Genomic DNA, 14,348 nt, shown 5'->3' on the forward strand with positions numbered 1-14,348 from the left:
TAATAAAATATAATATTGATTAAATTTGAATTTGATAATCCATTGACTTATAAATTATAATAAGAATAATCTTAGTTAACCGGCCTATTGTGATATATAATTTAGGGTGGAGTGTTGGGATGGATTTTAATTCTAATCCTTTGACCTCACTCTCAAGACCACTTGAAGGACTCTTGAAGACCAATTTATTTATTGATAGACTTGCATACTTTGTAATCAGGAGATGCTGTTTGTTAATCTCCCAATTGTCTGATTGAAGATGCTGTGTTTACAAACAGCATATGGATGAGCTACTTGTTCAAGTAATTTATTAAGTCAGGTAAGTTTTCTATCCTAAATAGAGCATCTATGGAATCAGAAAAAGGACAATCCTAGTCCTATAACTATTCCCAGGGTTAAACATTTTGATTCTCTGTTTAGCAAATTCCAAACACAGAAATGCTATTTTATTTGTTGTTGACTTTTAGAGTCATCCTGATCAAAGTTAAAGAATTCCTAACATGCTAGTCTGAACTTCAGCATAATATTTAAATGAACAGGGCCACAGGGGTAGTGGTTTTATTTTTCAAAACATAATATACATTCTGTTAACCACATTATAATATTCATTCTGTTGACCACAATATACATTTGGGCATTTGAAGATGATTGATTCCCTTTCCCTATGTTGATAAAAGGTATCTTTGCCCAAAGAAGTTCAACTGAGAGACGTTCATGAGGTGAGAGCTAGGCTGCTGATCCAAAAGCTCATCAAAAGCCTACTTACTGTTTAATCAAGTTTCAAATCACGTATGGGAGAATGCCACCATGGTCAAAATATGCTAACTCAACCTGCAGAGCCACTCATATCAAGTTCAAACATTGTACTTAAAGAGACCAAGTGAACCTTAAAGTTTGGTCCCTTCATGTAAAACAACTATACTCACATTCACACATAAACTAAAAGCAAATTGTGTACCTGTGTCGAAGCGGAATGTGCATGTGAACGATTTGCCTGTGTCAGTTGTGACCTTAACATCCTGGCCAGGCCTTATCTCACTAACTTTACTAGGAAGGTCTATTCTGCAGCACTCTTGACCTGTTAATCCTAGTGTGTCTGCATCCTCACCTGGCTTGAAACAAAGGGGAATGATTCCCATTCCTACCAGATTACTACGATGAGTTCTTTCAAAGCTTTTAGCAATAACTGCCTTCACTCCCTGATACAGAAGAAAGCCTTGTAAGGCAAAGTATTGGGAGATGTTCGGGGCACATAACAACGAAAGAAACAAATCGAGGAAGAGTTAGGCTCACCAGTAGCATCGGACCCTTGGCAGCTCAAGCTCGAGAGCTGCCACTTCCATAATCAGCTCCAGCCAAGACAATGGTGTTCTGGCCAGCAGCCTTCGTGGAGATGCAAAACATCAGGGAACTCACCGTTGCTGCATCATACACATGAAGTTTCTCCCCTGTTGGGATGTGAATTGTCTTTGGACCGACTTCACCATTCAAAAGTTTGTTGACAATGCGGATATTGGAAAAGGTTCCCCGTGCCATTACCTCATCATTTCCCCGGCGACTACCATAAGAAGTGAAATCTTTGCTATCCACCCCATGCTCAAGGAGATACTTTGCAGCAGGGCTGTCCTTGTGGATGCTCCCTGATGAAGAAATATGGTCTGTGGTTATACGTACTGTCACCAAATTTTAGCAAACAATAGGCATCCTTTATGCCGTGAGGACCTGGAGGGTCCATGGTAATGTCCTTGAAATAGGGTGGCTCGTGAATGTAAGTCGAGTTTGCATTCCAAGAATAAAGAGTTGAAGAAGGGACAGAGAGCTGGTTCCACAAAGGATTGCCCTTTGTAATGGCCTCATAAGTGCTCTTGAACAAATCAGGCAAGACACAAGATTGAACAACCTACAAATGCATAACATTCAAATTTCAATGGAATCTAACTATTCAACAGTTACTGCCAAAAATAAAAAATCTCAGAATTGAAATAACCCACCTTTGCAATTTCTTCATTACTAGGCCAGATATCCTTGAAGTATACACTCTTCCCATTCTTCCCTATTCCAATTGGCTCTTTATCAAAATCAATGTCAACCTGTAAGGATTAAAAATGATTAGAGTTAATCAAGCACCTTTTTATTTAAACCAAACTGTTTGCAGGAAGAGAAAAATGTGTGGCATAAAAGCTTATATGGTAATAGAAATGAATGCAGTTGTAAATCTAATTATTATCCTTTGCTAGATTATAAATTAAAAAGTTCCATGGAATTGTAGAGTACAATATTTATCACAATTTTCGGCCACTGGTGCTGAAAGCCTAGAACAGGTTCTTGCATTAGAGGTGGATACATAAAGAGAAAACCAGGCACTAGATAGTATCAAGTAAATTCCCCTCACCCTGTCTTGAAGTGTAGCCAGGGGGCCAAAGCACAAAGGAAAAGGTTTCCATTCCTCAAGCTTGTTCTGATCTTTCTTATGTCTGCTATGAAGTCCTTCCTGGGTAAATCTTTGATGCATAATTCGATGACAGGAAAAGAAAAATTTGTCTTAGCCCCTTCAAGGGATTGTGTACGAAGTCAACATTTCGACATGAAACTGGACACTGTTTAGCTAATTTATGCAAACCAACAGTCAAATTTTAGTAGTTCTCAAGTGTGGAATATCTTGAACGCATCCAAAGAGCATTTCCTTCACACAGGCAGATAAAAACTATGGTATATTACCACCAAAAACTCTTCACATAGCGTACCAGCAAGTGCATAGGCAACAACCAATGGAGGAGAAGTAAGATAATTAGCTCTTGTTAGCGGGTGGATATGGCCTTCAAAATTTTGGTTTCCCAAAAGAACGGCTGCAGCAATAATGTCTGCAGAAGGCAACCATGAAGTAAACTAAATTAGAAAAAGAAAGGAAAGGACACACTAAAAGATGAAAACAAGGAACTCAAAATTCAAATAAGCTTCAAAACTCAATTTTAATCTTCCTCAAAATTGCAGGCATAAATTTCAGACAAGAGAAGGTGAAAAGACCTATGGTTTTGCAGTACAAAGAACCACAAAAGAATAAAACATTGGCTGACAGTCCACCTAAATCATGTAACTCATCTGGAAAAAAATTATAATATCTGCCTGAAAATATATTTAAATTCACTATCTTCTTTCAGATTATTGCAGTAATACTCACTAATAAGTGAATTTGAATGATCAGTGGAGATTCACAATACCATTGTCTGAAATTGCTGAAGCAACTGATTCATCAAGTTCTCCAGAATTCCCAATACATGTTGTGCAACCAAAGCCAACAACATGAAAGCCCTGCCGGTTCAAGTACTTTTGCAGGCCACTGCAAGCACACACAAGCATAAAGTGAACATTGAAAACTTGCTTACAAATGTTCAACATCTGCGAGGTCCAACTGCAGATAAGATGTGTACACCCTTTCTTGTTGAGGTTGACCACAAATCCCCTAGATGTTAGATCTAAGACAGTCATCTTAAAGTGACTTCATAATGATGAAACTGACATGAAAAAGGAAACTTTACCTCATTGTAGTCAACAAACATTTTGTTTGCATGCAGGTATGATTCTATCAATACAATCTGATACATAATCAATATCATGGTTACAATATATCTTTTAAGTTCAGCCCACAATCCAACTACTTTCAGCATTTTGTCACTCAAAAATAAAAGACTACATAAAAAAACAAAAACAAAAGGAAACAAGGAAGAGCCTCACTATCTCATCACTTCTTTCAGTTAATTTAAGATACTGCAATGTAACATGATCTACAGGGAAGAAGCCCATGGTTGCTCCATAATCAGGTGACATGTTTGCAATAGTGGCCCTATCAGCCAGTGATAATTTACTCATACCCTCACCTGCATGCATATACATATGAATTGTCATGTATGGCGAAGTACAGTAACAAAAAAATATAACCTGCAGTTCAATAATTACCGAGCTTTACCCTAAAACTCAACAAACTTGCCAACAACATCATGCTTCCTCAACATTTGTGTCACAGTTAAAACCAAGTCAGTAGCAGTGATACCATCACGCAATTTCCCAGTAAGCTTGAAGCCAATAACACCAGGCAACACCATGCTCATGGGCTGGAAAATATTATAGCACGAAAGGCATAATAAAGTCAAACCTCTACTTTTAGATACGCTGCCTTTAGCTAGACTGTTAAACTAGATTACACAGGCCTATGATGACTCATCAGAGATGGAACGAAATCTATAATTAGCACACTTTACCTGGCCAAGAATTGCTGCCTCAGCTTCAATTCCACCCACTCCCCAGCCAGCAACTCCTAAACCATCAATCATAGTTGTGTGGGAATCAGTACCAACCACACTATCAGGGAATAGAATGCCATCAGTGTTAAAAACAACCCTTCCAAGGTATTCCAGATTAACCTGAAAACTCAGCAGGGACCCAAAAATTCCAACCCATCAATTACAATCCATAATCAAAGGGAAAAAGACACAGCTTACACTTCACAAGATATAAAAGTGTCAAAAAGCAGACCAGACCTACCCTATAGAGAGACTCAAGAAAAAATAGTGAACCACAAAAAAAAAAAGCACTTTGAAAAATAAGGTGCAAATTTAGAAAAAAAAAAAATTACAATTTCACAACTTGAATATGCCTTGTAGTAGAATCTCAGCAATCAATCTAAGAGGTAACTATAGCAGCCAGCCACAGAGGAAAAGGAAGATTATCCATGCCTTATAACAAACTTCTTTACCTGGTGGACAATTCCACAACCAGGAGGAACAACAAGCATGTTACCAAAAGCAGAAGATGCCCTTTTAAGGAAAGCAAATCTCTCTTTATTCCTCTGAAACTCAAGTTCCATATTTTCCCGTAGTGCATTTTCGGTTCTTGCTACATCAACCTGAACCGAATGATCAATGACAAGGTCCACTGGAACCTGATGAAAATATTATATCAAACCCCATGAAATAAACCTCTAAAATAAATATAAAAATGACAAATTGTAAGCATAAAATGCAACCAGGAAAATGTACTACGAACATACATGGAATTTCATTTGTTATGTTAATAACACATTTGTTTTTCTTATGATTCTACTAATTGATAGAAAACGACTCAAGAAGTTAGTATAGTGTATGGCAGAAAAATTACAAACCAATGCATTGATCTTGTTAGGATCGCTGCCAAGCTTCTTCATGGCATCGCGCATACATGCAAGGTCAACCACAGCCGGTACTCCAGTAAAATCCTGGGAAACAAACATAATGCCTTCTGAAATTAGAACACTTTTCAAAAAATTAATAACATCTTGATCACTGAACACAGATATGAACCTGGAGGAGAACGCGAGCAGGCTTAAAGGGAATTTCAACTTGCTTTGGTGATGTATTCTCCCAATCAATTATCTTTTCAGCATCGCGCATTGGTGTAAAGTGTAAACACACAATAACTGCATACCAATTCTTGGGTCATTGAGAGCAGGTAGACTGTAGAATTTTCCAAAACTCGCCACCTCCAGGCTTGGAAGTTTGGTTAGTATTCCCTCAAAAGCATGTTCAGAAGCTGAAGATATTCAAAGGATATGTTCAAGTATGATACTATGTAAAAAAGCACAAAAGATTATCTAAGTTGAACGCAAACATATATAATATATATGTTGTATGTGTAAGTGTGATTATATGTCTACCAATGGTGGCCATATTTCTATCGAAGCGGTGGATGACTGGTGCGGCGGTTCAGGTGCTTGGAAGAAGAAAATGCTGACGTGGCTATGTACATGGATTAAGTTCCATGGAGTCGACGACGGCGTTGAAGTAGAAGAAGAAGAAGGTGACGCAGCTCTCTGTTTCTGTGTGAAATGAAGCAGAGTGTGCTACGTGTTGCTTGCTGTAACGGGGTTTACGTACGTAGTGGCATTTGTGTAAATACCGAATGCGGTGGGGGGGTTTTTGGTGGCCGTTGGATGGGATTGGAGATGGAATGGACGTGTACGAATGATGTTTCTGCCACAATTCTAAGATCTGCTTATAATTTTATTGGTTTTTTTTTTTTCCTTTAATTTGTTTACCTTGACAGAGACTGAACAATTAGCCTATCGTAGTCACAACTCTTCATCCTTATGTGACAAATTATTGTGTATTTTATTTTAAACAATTCAATCACTGTTGCTGGATTATTACGTAAGTTGGGAAAAAATTAGTTGAGAAAAATAATTAAGACAATTAACATTATTCATATTGATACTTCGTAGGCATTGACATATCAAACATAAGCTCCATATCAAACTTACACGTGGCTGTGAAATGAGAATCAACGTGAAAAATTTCACCGGATGATTCATTTTCATCTACTCAAAAAGTGGATAAGACATTAATGAGTTGGATGTACAAAAACGCATGTCATAGTGACTTGGATGTACATTAATGTAAATAAACTTGGTGTACAACTTTGTGTACGCATTTATAAGTAAAAATAAAGGGACTACAACCAAGACTCAAATCAATACGACAGTGTGGTTAAGGGTGTACCGTGCTTGGGTTGAGAAAGGGAAAACCAAAAAGAATGAATGTATTGATTGCATTGTGACCGAAACAAGCTTCCACAAAACCATGCAGTGTTTCACCTACAACCCCATACATAGTTACACCAACAACTCAGCTATGCTCTTCGGAATGGCAAAACAACTCAGTGCATTATGCTTAGAGACAAGGGTTAGTGAGTTCAGACCCTTAAATATGCATCCATTATAAATCGGACTTCATGTTGGTGGCTGCCATGTCCCTGGTCTGAAATTTTTACCAGATCCTGTTGGCTCTGTAGACCTGGAAAAGAGGTTCACCAATGTAGAACTATCAATACAGCATGCATTTTTTTAAGGAAAAAACTAGGAAAATTGAATTCAGTGAAATTTATCAGGTCACTCAAAACTTAGAAATTATGGGTCTCTTTGTTTCAAGATTCAGAACAAGGGGATCCACAGCTCTCCTCATTTCCACATTATCTATGATTTCAACGTATAAGTAGCAATTCATGCACAAACAAGCGGATGAGGAATATAGAACATACTCTGGAACTTGTTTTGCGTTGTCTGTCTCTCTCTCTTTGGAGTTCCTTCCATAATAAAAACACAACAAGGTTTAAACAACTAGGAATAAATCAGGGTTTTTTTGTTTCTTTGATAATCATAGATCAAGAAGAAAATTGGTCAAAGATGTATATGAACAATAAAATACTTACACCCTTAGTAAACAGTAAAGACAAGACAACTACATAAAATGCTGCAACCCTCGGCACTAGGGCTTTTTATTTAACTTTATCATTCATAAAGTACATGTATACATAAATCTTAGCAGACGTACCTCACTCCTTCCATCGCAACGGATTCTTCCTGATCTTTGTCACCTTTGAGAACAAACAAGGAAGACAAATAATTAATGTGAAAATTTGTACCGCTCCATGGGATCGCTACTGAACAGAGATTATTCAATTGCAAGCTGAAAGATAGCATTGAGGTAAGATTCCTCATTCTAAGCAACATTTATGTGGGGAAAAGAAAGGCATTACCTTCAGAAGAAACAGGAAATTGCCGCATGAAACTTTTCAAATCTGGACCTCCAACTTTACCTATACACATGGAGTATAATTATGAATAATTGCATGAGCATAATAGTACAGATACCATAAGAGATTCCAGTAAGAAGCTGACCAGTGTTGACGACTTTGCGTGTACTGCCTTCTCTTGCTTTCCTTTCCTCTTCTTCTTTCTTCAGAACTTCACGAAATTTAAGAAAAAAAAAATGCTTATAAGGTCTCTGTATAAAACTGAAAAGCGACAGTAGAGCAATCCAACTTATAAGGTATAAGGTATTCACAACAATTTCCCAGCAAACATTTAAAAGATTTTTAACCATTGGGATTAAATGAAGAAAGAACAGAGGATGCCATATTAAAGGGAAAAAATTGGTAATGAAGGTAGAGGGACTCCTCAAAAAGCCCTCTTTTTTTTTTTCTTTAAAAAAATGCATCAATAACCAGGATCCAGCATTGAAAAATGAATAAAATTCAAAAAGCACTTAAAACTGGTTTAGATCTATTTATCAAAATTATGCCCGATCCCAATGTTTGATCTCTGCTATTTACAGGATGATTGAGGTTGCAAATTGCAACATAACAAACATTCAAAGACATGGAAAACAGTCCACTAAGAATCTGTTGATTAAGATTTGTTGTTAATAGGCAGTTTACAGACTGTTAGATTGGCTTAATTCAAGGCTAGATTTTTAGCTTAATTCTTGTCTGTTAGCATGATTAAAGGCTGATTTCTAGAGCATAATACTAGGAGAAATGATGCATTGGTGTTTTATATAAGCACCTACATACTCTATCCATTTTCAATGGAATACAATGATCTTCCTCTTATACTTTATACTCTATTTTCCAGCATGATTAAAACAAAATAGCTATCAGCTAATTAGGATAAAATTGATTCATAATAAATGGAAGTAAGATAACTTCTGTATTTTGGCACTACTGACAGCATCAAGTATTTAAAGTGAGAGGCATATTTTGAGGCAGTTGAGAGAGTTATGTGCAACTGAGGAGTATCTTGTATACTCTCTCTCTCTCTCTCTCTCTCTCTCTCTCTCTCTCTCTCTCTCTCTCTCTCTCTCTCTCTCTCTCTCTCTCTCTCTCTCTCTCATCTCCTTATCTTTGAAGCTTATAACAGAGACATCCTATGGAAATAAGATTATTGCATGCCTTTATACTTATCGTACATTTTAATTGATGCTCCTATAGAAGCCACAAGGTCAACACTGATTTTGTAAGAAAATTTCTATTTAGTAAACCTGCAACTCTATGTTTCAAAAAGAGCTAGAAGGTAGCAGAAAAAACAAGACAAAATTGTTAACTAATTGTAGAAATGACACATACGAGCAACATTCTGCCGGACACGTTCACGCCTTGCTTCCAAATCCATCATTTCCTGAAGGGATGGAAAAAATTGTCAAACAATGAAAACGACCATACCAAAATGTCTCTCAGCAGGAATTAGATATCACTACGAGAAAAAGGGTGTCCAGGATAACTTGAACATTTAGGAGGTGAGTCAATGGTGATTTTATAAATAAATGGTAACAGAGACATAATCCACCTTTTTTTGCCTAAAAAAATTAAGGGTGGAGAGGAAGGGAAATGAATAAAACAAAAAATGAAAGAGAAATAGATGTCTATATCTACCTCTAGTGTTGGAGCCTTTTTGCGCTGCCCGTTGAGCCAACATATCCATTCAACTAAAATGATCAAATGGTGAGTATAAAAGGAGTAGAAGAAACAATAAAGCCAGAGTAACAATGTATGCATAATTTTCCAAATTAAAGTGTATAATAAAATATAAATATATATATATATACCAAAATATATATCAGAGAGGCAACTATGCAATATTTCAACGGTTCAAAACAGAGTACCATTTTTGCTAATCTGATAAAAACATTCTGAAGCAAGTGAGCCAAGGCTGTGAAACTGAAATAAAGCTGTATTAGGCAAAAAGCAATTACCTGGAATAGAGGTTGGATCCTCCTCCGCCTTGAATTTCACCCATCTTTTTTCTTTCACTAGTGTATCAAGGAGAAAGGGAGAAAAGCAAAAAAGAAAGATAGCATAAAAAGAACATTAGCTGCACTTCTACTACAGTGAATTGCTCGCATAATAATAAACCCACACAAGTTACAAATATAGCTTCATATTTTTCATGCTATATATCACATAGACTCCATCCTACCACCTTGTAATCAATTACCTCCAGCAAACAACTCATTAAAAAATTTTAGTATTTTATATACAAAGAGAAGAAATACTCAGCTCACCTAACCAGAACACCTGCATTAGGGAAATGAGTTAAATATAGGAGATATTAGCTTTCATGGTTTCCATATTTATGAATTCATTATCAGACTTCAGATATTGTAAAAGCACTATCTTTTAAATGAAGAATGACAAAGCTTCAGGCTCAGATGGTTACACTGCTCATTTCCTCAAAAGAACTTTGGCATATGGTGAATGCCATGAACAAAACAAAGATTTTTAATGCATTCCTCCAAACCCCATGAAGCAAAATTTGAAGAACAATGCACAATAAGGACAACCCAATAAGCAAATCCAAGAGATAGAACACAACAGAGTCCATAAATGGTAAAAAAAAAAATTTGACGCAATCTGAACAAAACCCATGAATCAAAATTGCAACATAGACAATAGCAACCAACAAAAAACCCCAGAGAGAAAAGAATGAGAGTCACTCACTGATGCCATCAACCTCATCTTTTTTAGCAAAGTAACGGTTCCCAGCTTTGTCCATTCCCACCATACTCCGATTGCTGAAGAACCCAGTAATCCTCGCAAACAGCTTCGACATTTTTCTTCCCCGAATCCAATTCAAATGTCAAATGAGATTCAATATTACCGTCACCAGCATCGTCCTCGTCGTCCAAAAAAAGCAAATCCAATGTTTATTTTGTGTTTCTGGGATTTTGATAGCTGTGCTCTACGACAGTCGTTTGCACTTTGCTGGGTTACAAAAGAAGGAAATTCTGGGTTTTTAGTTAGGCTCTAAACCCAGGCCTCCTATACTTCTCATTCCTTACCGGTCAAAGCCGGGAAAATGATCAATTTGGTCATTGCGGTTAAAAAGAAAAAGAAAAGTTTCTTTCATCAATAAGATAAAAAAGCACTCAAATAAAATGAAAATTATTTAAGCTTTTTTTAACCTAATTATGATTTTCACTTATATAATTTCAATCTTTTTTATTTTAGTTAAGGAAATTTCAATTCTTTGGATTTTGATTAGGTTTTCTTTGGATTTTGATTAGGTTTTCTTATAAGATCAAATCAATAAATACACTAATATAGAAGTCATCCTACTTTTTAAGTTTTCAGCATTCAATGTCCAAACGCTTGCTTATAATATAATTCTCACTATCTGTTCATGACAACCTACAGTTGTTATTGTATGTCCTTTAAGTAGCTCCACCAATTTGCATGTTACATGAAAATTTGATTTCTCCTTCTTCTTTTTTTGCCATATAAACATTCCTAGCATACAATCAATGCCGGCCCTGAAAGGGGGCACCGAGTGCGACCGCCTAGGGCCCACTTTTAAGAGGAGCCCACAAATTTTTATATTATGTATATATTAATATTTAATATATATATTAAAAAAAATAGTTGTTGGGTTTATTTATAATATCTTCATTGCAACTAGGCCCTTCTACTTATGGTGTCAGAACTGTAATTATCTAGTTTTTTTCTTTGGGCTTGGGCCTCTCTTTGTACCAAAAAAAAAAACTAGGTCCTTCTAAGATATAAAGTTTGGATTCTGCAATCTATTTTTCCTTAATTATTAGTTGAACGCCACATTTTTATTTCTTTTTATTTCCTTAATTTGTATTTGGCCAACTTGCTTCATTTTTTCTTTGGCTTCTCACGTGAATCACAAGAGAAGGAAGCCAACATCCTCATTTGCATGGCAGTGGGTCCTTTTTGCCCTTGGGTTTACACTTCTATTTTTTCTTTTTCTTTTTTATCAAAAGTACATGTTTTCTTTCTGGAAAGTTGGATTCAAAGAATATGTTTGCTTTGAATTGGCAAAGACGGATCTTTGCCTCTCCATATAGTCTTGTGGAAAACTGGTTTTTTTTTTTTCTCCACAGGCTTTTTCAATCTGAAAGAAATTAAAGAGGTCACAATGAGGTAAGAATGTAATTAATGTTTGAGTGTGTGTTTTTTCCTTTTAATTTTTCTCTTATATTCTTATAAATTATTTTTTTTCAATTATTTTCTTGACGTTCAACAAAAAATTTCTTAATTGTTTTCTTGATGTGATCAAAAATTTTCTGATTGATTTTTTGTCAATTGTGAATTATTTTGCAAAATATTTTATTAGGGGGCCAATTTAAATTTCGCCCCTGGCCTTTCAAAATTTAGGGCCGGCCCTGCATACAATGAAATAGGAGTTTGAAAATTTGATTTCTTCTTCTTCTTATGTGTACTTTAGTTTTGATTTTGGAGCGTGGAAGAATAAAATAGGAGTGCAAGTAGTAGAGTCCTCCAAAAAAAAAAAAAAATCCTCATATAAGTTATAGAATAATGCTATATTTACCACATTCTTGTACCATATTTTTATACCATCTTACGTGTCATTATTTTATTGGACAAAAATTTTTCTTTTTCTTTTTGGATTTTTGCTTTTATTTTTCAGTGTCCAATGCATGAATGTCATATAAGTTGCCACATAAGGTGGTATAAAATTATGGTATAAAAATGTGAGATGTCTAGAACTACTGTAAGTTATAAGTAACTCATAGAGTCATGGGATTAGTGGCCTGGCCTCCAATAAATCCAAGCAGGAAAAAAACTGAAATAAACGGCAAGTCGTTCATAGGTGGCGGCAAGTCGTTTATGTAAACGTTGACCTGACTTCCTTTTCTCCCTCTAAAATCCCGGGAACCAAACAGTTTAGATTGACTGGTCCGGACGGAAATAGAAGCATTGGGGTTTTAGGCCTTGACAGACGGAGAGAATCCCGAACCAGTCCTCTCCACTTCTCCAGTCTATCTCCTAGTAAGCCCAATCAAATTTTCTTCTGACTATGCAAATCAGTATGATATAATTTTTGAGACATTTTATTTCCACTAACAAAATGGTTTTGCGGAAGTCCAATTACCAAAACAAAATTTTGATTTCGATGGTTTAAAAGAATTTGGTTTTTGCTGAGATTTGAAGGGGCTCTGAGTTTAAACCCTTTGCTCAATCTCTGCAAAACCCAACAAAAAAAATCATCAAAACCAATAGTTTGGCCAATACAATCATGTGGGTCTCTGCAAAACCTTCGTTTTCCAACACATTTCTCTCAAACCCAAACCCCCTTTTGTCCCAAACCTCATGCCAAAGTCTTCGTTCTCGATCTTCACCAACCCCATCATCAATCCACTGTGGTCTGCGTGAACTCCGAGTGCGAATTGATTCCATAAAGAGTACCCTGAAGATCACCGAAGCCATGAAGCTCGTGGCGGCCGCCAGGGTCCGAAGAGCCCAAGAAGCAGTCATCAATGGCCGACCCTTTTCCGAGACCCTGGTGGAGGTCTTGTACGACATCAATGAGCAGCTTCAAGGTGAAGCCATTGATGTCCCTCTGACAAATGTTAGACCCGTCAAGAAAGTTGCCCTTGTGGTCATTACCAGCGACCGAGGTCTCTGTGGTGGTTTCAACAACGCAGTGACCAAAAAGGCTCAGACCCGAATCTCCGAATTGAAGAATATGGGGTTGGATCTCACTTTGATCAGCGTTGGCAAGAAGGGTAACTCTTATTTTTTGCGTCGGCCTGATGTTAATGTTGATAGGTGTATTGAAGGAGGCGCATTTCCAACAGCAAAAGAGGCTCAGGCCATTGCTGACGATGTGTTTTCGCTGTTTGTTAGCGAAGAGGTTGATAAAGTTGAGCTTGTGTACACTAAATTCGTGTCATTAGTGAGGTCCGAGCCGGTTATTCATACATTGCTCCCGTTGTCACCGAGAGGGGAGGCTCTTGATGTGAATGGGAATTGCGTTGATGCAATGGCGGATGAGTTCTTTAGGCTGACAACTAAGGAAGGCAAACTGACTGTGGAGAGGGATGGTGTGAAGAAAAAGGGAAAAGGGTTCTCACCGCTAATGGAGTTCGAACAAGACCCTGCTCAGATTCTTGATGCCATGTTGCCTCTCTACTTGAACAGTCAGATTTTGAAGGCATTGCAGGAATCAATAGCTAGTGAGCTCGCGGCGAGGATGAATGCTATGAGTAACGCAACGGACAATGCAGTTGATTTGAAGAAGACTCTTTTGAATGCTTACAATCGGAAACGACAGGAAAAAATTACAGGGGAGATATTGGAGATTGTTGCTGGAGCTGAGGCACTGAGAGATGTTGAGTAATCTCAGGACTTTTCCTCTTATTGTACTTTTTCATTTTTGTGCCATATTCTTCACGGTGAAAGTTTTGTGACTCACTCATTAGTCAACATATGCTAGTGCAAAAGCATCATTAGCTAGAGAGTTAATTGTAATGAATTACTGATAGCCTGAGTTCCATATTAAAAACTAGATCATGAAATTGAGAAAGATATCCCATTCTTGTTCTAACAGTATGGTGCAATTTCTTCCTGTGTTGGATCATTTTCTTTTAACCAATGATTGATAATGCATTGCTGGTAGGCAGTACAAATTTGTTATTGATTTCACACTAATTATTTACACAAACCCTTTTCATTAAAAGAAAAAGAGATGGTTTTTCCTGGTATTTGTGATTTAGAAT

The 14,348-nt window shown here is 36.8% G+C and overlaps 3 protein-coding genes and 1 pseudogene across 5 annotated transcripts; 1 reads left to right on the forward strand and 3 right to left on the reverse strand.

Annotated features, from left to right (window-relative positions):
• Positions 1-582: 582 nt before the first annotated feature.
• LOC147298303 (aconitate hydratase, cytoplasmic-like) lies at positions 583-4,416 on the reverse strand (annotated as a pseudogene). The gene is made up of 11 exons (XR_015120561.1): positions 4,257-4,416; positions 3,965-4,109; positions 3,733-3,875; positions 3,537-3,593; positions 3,219-3,337; positions 2,745-2,861; positions 2,393-2,605; positions 1,992-2,090; positions 1,294-1,900; positions 959-1,199; positions 583-831 (listed from the first exon to the last, which is right to left on the reverse strand). The product of XR_015120561.1 is annotated as an aconitate hydratase, cytoplasmic-like (transcript).
• LOC147298304 (aconitate hydratase, cytoplasmic-like) lies at positions 2,686-5,423 on the reverse strand. The gene is made up of 9 exons (XM_086248933.1): positions 5,334-5,423; positions 5,156-5,248; positions 4,751-4,936; positions 4,257-4,418; positions 3,986-4,109; positions 3,733-3,875; positions 3,384-3,460; positions 3,219-3,337; positions 2,686-2,861 (listed from the first exon to the last, which is right to left on the reverse strand). The coding sequence occupies exons 1-9, from the start codon at positions 5,421-5,423 to the stop codon at positions 2,686-2,688; spliced, it is 1,170 nt and encodes a 389-aa protein (XP_086105059.1).
• Positions 5,424-6,549: 1,126 nt separating this feature from the next.
• On the reverse strand, positions 6,550-10,645 carry LOC147298305 (NADH:ubiquinone oxidoreductase, 17.2kDa subunit). Of its 2 annotated transcripts, XM_086228971.1 has the most exons (10): positions 10,303-10,645; positions 9,558-9,614; positions 9,238-9,290; positions 8,932-8,983; positions 7,706-7,771; positions 7,564-7,623; positions 7,359-7,401; positions 7,066-7,110; positions 6,727-6,821; positions 6,550-6,622 (listed from the first exon to the last, which is right to left on the reverse strand). In XM_086228971.1, exons 1-9 carry the CDS (start codon positions 10,412-10,414, stop codon positions 6,758-6,760), a joined length of 552 nt encoding a protein of 183 aa, XP_086085097.1. In that variant the 5' UTR covers positions 10,415-10,645; the 3' UTR covers positions 6,550-6,622; positions 6,727-6,757. The 2 variants fall into 2 exon arrangements, with proteins under 2 accessions (XP_086085097.1, XP_086085096.1); XM_086228970.1 differs by having other exon boundaries at positions 6,550-6,821.
• A 1,893-nt stretch (positions 10,646-12,538) lies between these two features.
• Positions 12,539-14,197, forward strand: LOC147298306 (ATP synthase gamma chain 1, chloroplastic-like). Its single transcript, XM_086249034.1, has one exon. It carries the CDS (start codon positions 12,866-12,868, stop codon positions 13,967-13,969), a length of 1,104 nt encoding a protein of 367 aa, XP_086105160.1. The 5' UTR covers positions 12,539-12,865; the 3' UTR covers positions 13,970-14,197.
• Positions 14,198-14,348: the final 151 nt, after the last annotated feature.

The sequence above is a fragment of the Dryas octopetala genome, chromosome 1 (assembly GCF_963921425.1).
Source record: "Dryas octopetala chromosome 1, drDryOcto1.1, whole genome shotgun sequence".
In the NCBI taxonomy this organism is placed as follows: Eukaryota; Viridiplantae; Streptophyta; class Magnoliopsida; order Rosales; family Rosaceae; genus Dryas; species Dryas octopetala.

Coding starts and splice junctions, on each gene's coding strand:
- LOC147298304 (XM_086248933.1), bottom strand. CDS start 5,423: ATGCGCGATGCTGAAAAGATAATTGATTGGGAGAATACATCACCAAAG. Junction 3,338..3,383: donor CTCGCAGATGTTGAACATTT/GTAAGCAAGTTT, acceptor GTGTGCTTGCAG/TGGCCTGCAAAAGTACTTGA. Junction 2,862..3,218: donor TTCAGCAATTTCAGACAATG/GTATTGTGAATC, acceptor TGCCTTCTGCAG/ACATTATTGCTGCAGCCGTT.
- LOC147298305 (XM_086228971.1), bottom strand. CDS start 10,414: ATGTCGAAGCTGTTTGCGAGGATTACTGGGTTCTTCAGCAATCGGAGT. Junction 7,772..8,931: donor TGTCCGGCAGAATGTTGCTC/GTATGTGTCATT, acceptor AATTTCGTGAAG/TTCTGAAGAAAGAAGAAGAG. Junction 7,624..7,705: donor ACGCAAAGTCGTCAACACTG/GTCAGCTTCTTA, acceptor CCATGTGTATAG/GTAAAGTTGGAGGTCCAGAT.
- LOC147298306 (XM_086249034.1), top strand. CDS start 12,866: ATGTGGGTCTCTGCAAAACCTTCGTTTTCCAACACATTTCTCTCAAAC.